General features: G+C 42.2%; 1 protein-coding gene across 2 annotated transcripts; it reads right to left on the bottom strand.

The window, feature by feature from the left end:
• Positions 1-1576: 1576 nt before the first annotated feature.
• Positions 1577-11250, bottom strand: GINS3 (GINS complex subunit 3). 2 transcript variants are annotated; one of them, XM_068527819.1, is made up of 3 exons: positions 10909-11250; positions 3611-3844; positions 1577-3241 (listed from the first exon to the last, which is right to left on the bottom strand). In XM_068527819.1, the coding sequence occupies exons 1-3, from the start codon at positions 11092-11094 to the stop codon at positions 3011-3013; spliced, it is 651 nt and encodes a 216-aa protein (XP_068383920.1). In that variant the 5' UTR covers positions 11095-11250; the 3' UTR covers positions 1577-3010. The 2 variants fall into 2 exon arrangements, with proteins under 2 accessions (XP_068383920.1, XP_068383921.1); XM_068527820.1 differs by lacking the exon at positions 3611-3844.
• Positions 11251-11822: the final 572 nt, after the last annotated feature.

An 11822-nucleotide genomic window follows, 5' to 3' on the forward strand; every position in this document is an offset into this window, starting at 1 on the left:
CAGATGGCGTAAAGATGAAAAGCTCTCCAGGAATTTCTTGAAGGATGGTGGAACAGAAAGACTCAGAGCAGGACTTGACTTCTGTATGAACTTGAGTGAGCTGCTCAATATTTCTGCATTCCAATTTCACTACATCAGACACAGTAGTCCAGAAACTTCTCAGGTCCAGTGGTGCTCAGAGATTAACAAGAAGCTCTATAAAATGTTCAGAAATCTCTTAGGCAGAAGGTGAAATTTTTGTTTAAAATAAGGAACAAATTACTTCTGCTATGGAAGCAGTAAGAAAATTCAATACCAAATCACTGGGGTAAAGATGGACTTTTTAACAAATGGTGCTGGTATGGCATAGTGGCCTTTTTCTGACAAGGGAGGGTTTTAAGCAGAGAAGTAATAAGATCTGATTTATTTTTGAACAAGACCACTGTGGCTGCTCTGGTGAGAAGAGTCTGAAGGTGGGGAAGGGTGAATGAATGCAGGGAAGGAGTTGGGAGGTGACCTCAACCATCCCGGACAGGAGTGGAGGTGGGGAAGAGGCGGGCAGGTTCTGCCAATGACTTGAAGGTTGACCCAAAAGATGTAAGAGAAAGACGGCCAAGGAGGACTCCTACGTTTCTGTCCCGAGCAGTAGGGAAGGATGTAGTTGTCAAAAACAGAGATGAGAAAGATGATAGGAGGAGACTGTGAGAATAAGATTAGGGCCTCAGTTTCAGCCATGTGGGGTCAGATGTTGAAGTGGAATGTCAAGCAGGTGGTTGGCCGCAAGTCTGGAGTTGAAGGGAGGTCTGGCTGAGATGGAATTTGGGAGTCATCAACGTATAGATGGTGGTATTTAAAACTTGACACTGGAGGGAGTCAGAATGGCTAGAAGAGATCCGAGGACTGACCACGGAGCCATTCAAAACGCAGAGGTCAGGAGAGCGGGAGGAAATGACCTGGGAAACCAAAGCCTTGGCCCTTCCTCTCGGCAGCCCCACTTGTACCCCAGGGAAAAAACCTGAAGACAGTGAGGTCTTTTGTATGTACTTAAGACCAGAGTTACCTGGGAACAGAGCCTTTAAGGGGAAAGAGCACACATTCCCCCTTGTTTTTAAGAGTGATTTGGTATCTGAGCCAATTTGTTGACTTATTTTGAAAAATTCACCTCTTTGAAGGGACCAAGAGACTGATTTGGGGGAAGGTTGCTGGGGAGAGGGTTAGTAACTGACAGCCTAGAAGGCAAATCTGTAATTGGAGATGGGCTTCGGAAGCTCCCTGTAATATAATTTGTTCAAAATTTAAAATGGAATAAATTCTACACGTGCGTACCCACATATTCTTGGTATGTGCCTCTGAGCCAAATTTTTTTTAATAAGACAAAAAAAACGGCAGCAGCCTTAGGATTGACTTTAAAAACAAAGCTGTCTGTGAATCCAAAAGTTAAAAAATATGCTTTTCTCACTGACTATGAATCATCTCTGGACCCCTGGCTACACGTAAGTGCTGTGACAGCAATGGAAGTCCCTCTTTCCGAGGACACAGCTCATCCCTATGGAGAATGTCCCCCGTATTTATGAGTATTGTGCAAACAAAAGAGCAGTTGCTAAAACATGGATTTATTGGGGCATTATTGTCAAATACGATCAAAGACAAAATTCTCTGATAGCTTTGCCTGATCATCTGTAGTACTCGAGTTACAGAAATAGTACTTGTACAGAATGTATTCATGTGCAAAGTGGATCATTTATTTAGCACCAAAATAAAATTATAAAAACATCAGCTCCATCTTAAAACAGGCATTTAAAAAATATTTCTGACACTCTAAGTTTGCATCAAGACATCTGCACAATCCGGAGACCCAAATCCCACTGTAATTTCCAGCGACAAAGGCAATTTTCACTAGTTGTGGGAAGTTGGAAGGGGAGCCATGGTGTGGAGATAACTGCCCTTCAAAAAGTCCAGTGGGTCCCAGGGATGCTGTTTCCTACTCTGCCTGAGGTTTCCTCCTTGATCTCCAGGGAAAGAGTTTTGTGGTTGCTTAAACAGAGTCTCAGTAACTGGTCAGGAATCTGTTATATAATAATATTGCAAAACTTATTGAAGAGAAAAAAACCATGACCGAGGTCCCTTGCCCACTCACATCTGCCATGCTAAGCTTCTCAAACAGGGCTCTTCATAACCAGCAACCCTGAAGCCCTGATTTCAATGTAATAAGGGCTGGTTAACACCCTTTAACAACTACTTTGCGATTCCAAACGACTCCCTGACAGCTTTCCTAGGGAGAGCATGGAATAACTGTGCGGGGGCTTTAAAGATCCAGAGGCAAAAACAAGCTCAGTTTAACCATTTCCCGCCTAGGCTGACTGTAGAGTTATGTGAAGTCCAGTTCATGAAGCCCTCCTCACAGAAGAGGAAAGCAACGTCTTCTCTTTAGTAAAAGCCTTGCCACTCACTGGGCTTTCCCTTTTCTTTCCTTATTCTTGGCAACTGTTTTTTGAAACTGGGTAACTCCCCACAGGCAGGTGGCAGGAGATATTTACAAGTAGAGCCAGCATCCTGGGGGTACTGTCCTTTGCGCAACCATGAGGAAGATGAGGCAATTAAGCTCAAGAGGACATTTTGTGAACAGGCTAGGAAGGCCCATTTGTACCCGTCCTTTGGAGCTAGTGAAACTGGATATCTAAGGCTGTCCAAACTCCCAGGCACGAGGAGTCCCAGTTCCAACTCTATTGCGATATAGGTATTCATGATCCTTATTTATGAAGGACTTTGGTTTCTCCTTGGCTGTGGGTTCCTGGGCTAAGTAGGTCTGGTCTGTGGGTCAGCAGGTGGGATAGTCCTGGAAGGCTTACAGGGCCAGGGACATCCTCCAGCATGTTGTTTCTCCACCAGATGGCAGCACTCCCGACACTGCTGCAGGGAATAAGTCACAAGATGGGACATGATTCTGGCCCTATACAAGGTCAACTAGGCTCCTATCAAGGACACACAGAGGGATAAGTCTACAGAAAGCAATTCTGTGTTCTTTTGGCCTTCAGTCTTCCATGTCAGTGAATTTTCTCTTCGTGTAGTTCTGAACCAGGTTGGAAGCTGTGATCTGAGACGCCTGCCCCTTCTCCCAACACTGAAAGTCATTCAGTCCTTTCTGCCCTGTTTGAAACAAGCCTCTCTCCATCTCATCTAGCCTGGCTACCAGCGCCGAAGTGTCTTCGTTGTAAGCATTCTGGGAGGAGTCCATGATGCGGCGGAAACGTCCAACAAACGTCTGAAGAAGCGAGAGAGAGAAATCAGATACATTTTAATCCCTGAACATTTAAATGGCACGAAAGGCAAGAATCTGGTTGAGGACTTAGAAGGAGGTCTGCGTCTCCTCTGCCACCTGTAATCAAGTACCTTATTTCCAGGACTTCCTGTTGGTCCCAACTCTTAGCAAGCAAATATGAAGAGCGACAGACAAGCCATATTTACGTGTATATATAATCAGCAAACACAGTCTAATTGTAGGCCGACCCGGAATAACAAGAAACTGATTGTATAAACCATACACTCCCCGGGTAAGAGTAACATCTGGTGGCTGCCACAGCTGGCTCCTGAGACATGTGCAATGCCATAGGTTTTCACATCAATAACTTGCCTGCAGGAGAGACTGGGAGATGTCTGTGTTCTCTGGACTGTCAAAATGCAGGAGTTGGGAGCCGAACCCGTAGAAATGTGGCCCCATTTTGTGGAGGTCCACCACGTTGGCATCTGCACTGAACACGGTCCTCCAACCCTCCTGGTAGATCTTGGGAAGTTCCACAGAAAGGATCCGGCGCTTGTTGTCAAAAAGTCCTTTTGCCAGCCACAAGGGGAGTTCAAGCTTTGAGCCCTGTATCGCACAGGATTGTAGGTTTTAAAAACAAGTAACATGGGGCTTCCCTGGTGGCGCAGTGGTTGAGAATCTGCCTGCCAATGCAGGGGACACGGGTTCGAGCCCTGGTCTGGGAAGATCCCACATGCCACGGAGCAACTAGGCCCGTGAGCCACAAATGCTGAGCCTGCGCGTCTGGAACGTGTGCTCCGCAACAAGAGAGGCCGCGATAGCGAGAGGCCCGTGCACCACGATGAAGAGTGGCCCCCACTTGCCGCAACTAGAGGAAGCCCTCACACAGAAACGAAGACTCAACGCAACCAAAAATAAAAATAAATAAATTAAAAAAAAACCAAAAACAAAAAAACAAGTAACATAGTAGGAAATGTGTGTGACAAAAAGGAAATGCACATGGCCTGAGGGAATATCAATACCGCCTGTTCTCTTTAGGGGAATGACTGTCAAATACAGAAGATGTAGTTGTGACTTGAAGAAATGAACTGTGTGGGCTGAAGTTTTATGTCATGATGGAATGGAGAGAGAAAAAGGATTTATATACCAAAAACAAAGTCGAGAACAAAAATGTGGCACAAAGGGAGAGTTTTCTAACTAACATAAATAAAAACTGTCCAATTGCAGATACTTCAGAGGTATAGTAAACATTTCTACTTTCTTTGAAGATTCAACATCTATTCCACATATGCACTGACTGAGTACCTACTATGTGCCAAGCACCTCTCTGGGTGCTGGGGAATATAAAGAAAAATAGGGTCAGCCTGAGCTCAGGCTACAGCCCCTCCCCAGCCCACTAGGCAGCTTTAAAGATGACAGAAAAGGTAAATGTCTCTATTTTTTAAAGCCTTAACAGAATTAGTAAATAGCTGAGGTGGCCACGATGCAAGCAGTTTCTGCAGTCCAAGCTGCAGAAACACTAAAATGAACATAGACAAGAATAGCACATGCAAGGGCCTGTTTTTACCTCAAAGGTCTGCAAAAAAGTAACATTTATACTCCTAAAAACAAGCAGTTAAAAATGTGCAGAAGCTACCAATTGAAGCAATCAGCTCTATATAAAACAGCTAGAAATTTGGCTAGCATTTTAATATCCCAATGAGAATCTGAAAAACGTTCTCCATTAAGATCATATGGACTCCACTTTTTTTAAAAAAACACTTTATCCCTGTGCCTCATTTATTTTGTAATTAAGTTTGTACCTTTCAATCTCCCTCACCTATTTCACTCCTCCTGCTCCTCCCTCCCCTCTAACAACCATCTACTGGTTTGTTCTCTGTATCTGCGAGGCTGTTTCCATTTTGTTATGTTCGTTCACTTGTTTTGTTTTTTAGACTCCACATATAAGTAAAATCATACAGTATTTGTCTTTCTCTGAGCTTTTCTTAGAGGTTTTCTTTTTATATATACAAGACACATTAATCCGTTAAATTTGAGGACACAGTACAAAAAAAAAACTTCAACTAACTCATCTGACAGTGCTGTTCTTACTCATGATGCCATTTTTTGTTGGTGTTGTTTTGTTTCCTAATAATAAAGCAGGAGACTTAGGGCTGTTGGGCTGATATATATTTGGGGGTCCCCCCTCCCTACCTCACCCACACACCACCAGGGTGAACAGGAGGAGGAGAAGGGAGGGCAGGGACCACAGCAAAGTTTCATAATCTTGAATGCAAGAAGTTGAGAGAAACATCCAAAAAAAAAAAAGGCAAGCGTAACTGGGTTAAGGAGGCAACAAAGGCACAAACTCTCACAGAGGAGAATTGCTGTTAAAGGTGGGGGTGGCTTTGAGGGGTGGGTGAGCAGAGCTTTTGGTAAACCTCACAGGACTGGGGAGAAAAATATTTGGTTCAAAGCTGCCCAAGCAGCCAGGACATAAGGGGTCAAGATCCAAGAAAGAAGAGAGAAAAGTAAAGTCCAGTATTTGGCAGTAAATATCAACAGTAATGAGGCTCTGACTTTAAAATAAATAAAAAATCAAATGGAAATTCCAGAGCTGAAAAATGCAATAACTGACCTTAAGAACTCATTAGATAAAGTCAAATTTAACAGGTTTACCAGATATAACATAGACGAAGTGAGGATCATGAATTGGAAAAAAGATCAGTAGAAAATAACCAGACTAAATCATGGAGAGAAAATACAGAAAAGAGCCTAAGAGGCATATGGAATATGGTTTAAAAAAAAAAAAAAGTCTAACATACATGTAATTTGAATCCCAGAAGGGGAGGAGGGATAGATTGAGGCAAAAGAAATATCTGGAGATAATGGCCACGAATTTTCCAAAATTAAAAGGAATATAAAATCACAGATTCAAGGAACATTATGAATACCAAGAAGAATAAATATTAATAAGACCTCAACGAGGCACATCTTACTCAAATTGCTGAAAAACAAAGACACAGACAAAAGCAGCTATTAGTGGAGGTGAGGAATATATTGCCTTTAAAGAAGAAACAATAAGAGTTAAAGCCGGCTACAAAGTGCTGACAGAAAATAACTGCTTACTGAAATTCTATATCGAGTGAAAATACCCTTTAAAAGCAAAGGTGAGGGGCTTCCCTGGTGGTGCAGTGGTTGAGAGTCTGCCTGCCGATGCAGGGGACACGGGTTCGAGCCCTGGTCCGGGAGGATCCCACATGCCGCGGAGCAACTAGGCCCGTGAGCCACAACTACTGAGCCTGCGCGTCTGGAGCCTGTGCTCCGCAACAAGAGATGCCGCGATAGTGAAGAGGCCCGCGCACCGCGATGAAGAGGGGCCCCCGCTTGCCGCAGCTGGAGAAAGCCCTCGCACAGAGGCGAAGACCCAACACAGCCAAAAATAAATATAAAAATAAAATAAATAAATAAAAGATTACTATAAAAAAAAAAAAAGCAAAGGTGAAATAAAGGCATTTCCAGACAGAAAGTGTGCACTAAAAAGTTAACACAGCAGCCTGAGACTGCTCTCCTTAGAAAGGCCTGCTTGTAAGGATGACCCTTGGTTGGTATCTGGGAATTTGCGTTTCAGGAGAGTTCCCACCATTCCTGGGACTGAGAAGAGTGCCTCAATGCGCCTACACTGTTTGTACAAACAATGTGGCTTATGCTGAACCCCTGCTTTCCTTCTTGGAGTCTGGAATCTTGGTATGCGCTAGGTAGAGAGTGCCTATGTAAACTGCCCCCAGTAAAAACTTGGGTACTGAGTCTCTAATGAGCTTCCCTGGTAGCCAATATTTCACACATGTTGTCACAGTTCATTATTGGAATTGTGTCCTGCATGACTCCACTGGGACCGGACTCTTGGAAACTTGTGTCTAGTTTCCTGCAAACTTCATCTCATGCACCCTTTCCCTTTGCTGATTTTGCTCTTATCCTTTTACTGTATTAAAGTTTAAACATAAGCATGACTATCTGATGAGTCCTGTGGGTCCTCTTAGTGAATCATCGAACCCGGCGTTGGTCTTTAGGACCCCCTGTACAGACAGAAATGGAGAATCTATCACTAGAAGACCCAGAGTAAAGAAATCAAGAAGGGAGAATGAAAATGACCCCAGCAAGAAATATGGAAATGTAGGAAGGAAAAAAAAAGAGTAATAGAAAGAGTAAATAAGTGTGTAAATATAAAAATAACAATAAATGACAATAATGTTTTATAGGATTTAAAACGAGTCAAATTAAAATGCATGACAACAATAACATAAAAGAAAGGAGGGAGAAAATGGAGTTAAAATGTTCTTAGATTCTAGCATGATTGTGAAGTGGTGAAAGTAGTAATTCATATAACATTCTTGGTAGTCAAAAATGATTGTGTAATATTTAAGGTAGCCACTAAAATAACAGAAAAATAAATAATAAAAAGGAAAATGGATAACAAAAATTTGATTAATACACAAGAAGTCAAAAAAGAAAAAGGAAACTAAAACAGATGGAACACAAAGAAAATAGGAAGGTAAAAATAAACACAAATAAATCAATAATTAAATAAATGTAAATACATTAAATATACCAATTAAAAAATTGTCAAACCAAACAAAAAAACCCCAACTATATGCCACTTAAAAGAGTCATACCGTAAATATAAATATAAAGACATATAAAGGTTGAAAATAGAAGGATGGAAAAAAGTTATGCAAACAGTAATCAAAAGAAAGACGCATTACTAGAGATAAAGAGGGACATGTGACAATAATAAAAAGGTCATTAAACCCACAAGAAGAATATAAATACTGTCTAAATTAACAGAATTAAAAAGAGCAACTGACAAACCTATAATCATTGTGGGAGATACTAACATATCTCTTTAGATAAATGAGAAGTAGCAAACACAAAAAAATCTGTAAGAATATAAACGATCTCAACAAAACAAATAACAAACTTGACCTAATTTACAGATATAAATTATGTATTGCAGACCATTACTTCACAATATAGAGCTTTTCAAGCATATATAGAAGGGTTAAATTGATCTTATGCTGGGGTTTAAAGCAAGCATTAACTTTCAAAAAACTGAAATCATTCAGACTGTGTTCTCTGCCACTGTCGAACTAAGCCAGAAATCAAAACCCAAAAGTGTACATAGTAAAATCCCCAAATGTTTGGACCTAAGCACCAGTCTTATAAATAATCCATGAGTCAAAGAAGAATTCACAATGGAAATCAGAAAATCAAATTAAAACTTGTGAAATCTAGTTAAAGCTAGAGGAAATGCACAGCTAAAAATGTAAAAAGGAAAGTTGAAAAATCAATGACCTAGGTACCCATCTCAAAATGTGACTGGGTGGAAGAGAACAAAGAAAATCAAGTCTGAAGAAAGTAGAAGGAAAGAACCAGTTAAGATAAGAATTTAACGACCTAAAAATAAAAGTACAAATGAGAAAGTTGACAGAGCCATTACTTAGTTCTTTGAAAAGACTAACACAAGTGATAAACTCCTAGTAAGACTAATTAAGAAAGAGATCATAATTTCTCGATATCAAGAATAAAAATCAGGGGACTTCCCTGGTGGCACAGTGGTTAAGAATCTGCCTGCCAATGCAGGGGACACGGGGTCGAGTCCTGGTCCGGTAAGATCCCACATGCTGTGAAGCAACTAAGCCCGTGCACCACAACTACTGAGCCTGCACACCACAACTACTGAAGCCTGCGCACCTAGAGCCTGCGCTCCTCAACAAGAGAAGCCACCGCAATAAGAAGCTCACGCACTGCAATGAAGAGTAGCCTCCACTCACCACAACTAGAGAAAGCCCGCGTGCAGCAACAAAGACCCAACACAGCCAAAATAAATAAATAAATTTATTAAAAAAAAAAAAAAAGAATAAAAATCAGGACACAGCTATAATTGTAAAGATGTTTAAAAGATAGTAAAAGGATATTTGAACAACATTATAACACTATATTTGAAAATTTAGATGAAATAGTCAAATTCCTAGGGGAAAAAAACAAGGTACCAAGAGTAAAACAAGAAAAGAAAATCTGATAGTCCTGTGTCTATGAATGAAATTAAATGTCATTAAAGACCTTGCTACACAAATCTCCCATGCAGAAGAATCCCAAATAATTTATGCAGACACTGTGCCCCCAAAGAAGTGGAGCACAACTCACCGCTCCTTAAGTATGGCTGCACATAGTGACTTCCTTCCAGAGAGAACAGTTTGGAAAGGTGGAAAAAAAGAGTAACGAGTAACTTTACAGAGAAGAATCCTGACAAACTCCACCTCGATCAAGTGATCAAGGTATCTATCAACATGATAAGTCATGCTGATGGCATGTACCCTTGATACGATGTGGTAAAAATGGCACTTTTACCTCTGTGGTCTTCCTCCTCAAAACACAGTCTAATCGTAAGAAAACCATCAGACAAATCCTAAATGAGGAACATTCTCAACAAAATACCTGGCCAGCACTCCACAAAATTCATGGTCATTAAAAACAAGGAAAGTCTGATAAACTGTCAAAGCCAAGAGGAGCCTAAGGACACATGATTACTCAATGCAATTTGGTGTCCTGGATGGGATCCTGGAACAGAAAAAGGACATTAAGTAAAAATGAAGGAAATATGAATAAAATATGGACGATACCTCTGTATATCACTGTGTAAGAGAACTAAATCCTTAACTACTATAATGGAAAGTCAATAAATAATGTCTAAATTTTTTTTAAAAATCAAGATAAATTTAAGAACATTATTTAGAAATACGGAGATGAATTTTGAAGAAACTATGAAAAAGGAGACAGACCATGTGGAAATGGAAAGGGGTATGAGGGAAGCAAGGCAGGGCCTGCTACTTTTTGTTATAAATCTTTCGGTACCATTTGACTTTTTAAACTCTGCATATGCCTTACTTCGATAAAAATTAACTCAAAACAGACCAAACAAAAGCACCCTTCTAAACAAAACTTAGGTTAAATAGGAAATCAAAAATGACCATTACAAGCCATGTTCCTGGGACAAACTCGAATTTGAAGTCCTGCAGTCCTAGGTTCGAATCCCAGCTCACCACTTACAATGAGACCCTGGCCCAAACTTTCTGGGCTTCAATTTCCTTATATGTAACAACACCTAACTATAGGGTTGTTGAAGGACTAACGGGGTAATAGATGGAAAAGTATACTCCCCCCACCCCATCCATGCCTGCACTAAAGCCCTAAGGATATGGTTGCTGATACCGTCTTCATTATGCACGAATGAATCTAGCAATTTGCGGTTCCCAGACATCATCTACTCTATACAACCCAAAACTGTTGTTGTGTTCTAAGGCAAAAGTGATCAGAACCCTGGTCCTCAAGTATTCCGTAGGCGCCAATCCTTAAGCATCAACACACGTAGGGGTGAAAAGACACTGCTGAATATGGATAGTTTCAAAAATGAAATCCGTATTGCACGGAGCCTGACGACCCAGTATAAATTTAGTTTCCGTAGGGGTGGCGAAGGCTAGGTCGGCGGGGGACCAGCGGACAAGACTCCTCCACGCACGGCCCTGCCTCCCCATAAAACTACAGATCCCAGAGGGCAGCGCGCCCAGCGACGCGGCGCCCCAAGCCCGCAAGGCCTATCGGGAGTTATAGTCTTACCGGGCCGGATCGCTTACCTGAGGGATCGCGTTGTCAGTCTCGGCCCCTCCGCTCCGGTCTAAGAAGAAAGTGCCGAGGCGCGGCATAGGGATCTCTGTGCGCACCGGGAGCTTCTCGTGGGACATCAGGATGTCGTCCAAGGAAAGAAAGTTCTCCTCAGGCCCCAGCGCACCCGACTCCACCCGGAAATAAGCCTCGGACATCGCGGCGGCTTGAGCTTCTCCGTTTCCACTCTTGTGATTCGGGAGAGTCAGGGATGTAAAAGAAAGAGGAAGCGGCTGAGGCTGGTCAGGATTGTGAGGGTTGAGGATGTCGCTGCGGCCACCAGGCTGGATTCAAACGCTTTTACCGCGCCCGGGGACGGGCCAGGCAGGAGCAGTCGATCCAGGCGGGTCTGCCCAGGCAGAAGCAATCGACAAAGTCTGCGGATTTGGTTCAGCGCTACCCAGGGGAGGGGGAGCAGTAGGTGGATCTGCCCGAAGATTTTGTGCAGCTCTGTAGCCCAGTGTGAGAGCTATAAAAAGCAGCTGGAAATGCCTTTGAAACTGCAAGATGCATTTGCTCTGGATTGTCTTTATGTGGTCCTTTAAACGTTTATATGAAATTGAAAACACTTTGCAACACGTTTGGGGGCTTAAAAAAAGATACCATTGCGCCCTCTCTCCCAGGCTTGATCCGTTCTGACCTGTTTACTACAGTTTGTCAATCTCTGTGAATATCTGTTAATCTTGGTACTTGAAAGAAACATTCAAAACAAAACAAAACTCTCGCACTAGCTCCAGATAGTTATTATGGACTATTTGTAGTATTCTGGAGGAGGTGTAGAGTGGCAGGGAGGGTGGAGCACGAGCACACATGGCTTGCAATGGTCCTGAGTCTACTTCAGGGCCTCCCAGTTCACCTTAACATCAAGTGGCAATCTCCTTTTGTG

The sequence above is a fragment of the Eschrichtius robustus genome, chromosome 19, assembly GCF_028021215.1.
Source record: "Eschrichtius robustus isolate mEscRob2 chromosome 19, mEscRob2.pri, whole genome shotgun sequence".
Lineage (NCBI taxonomy): Eukaryota > Metazoa > Chordata > Mammalia > Artiodactyla > Eschrichtiidae > Eschrichtius > Eschrichtius robustus.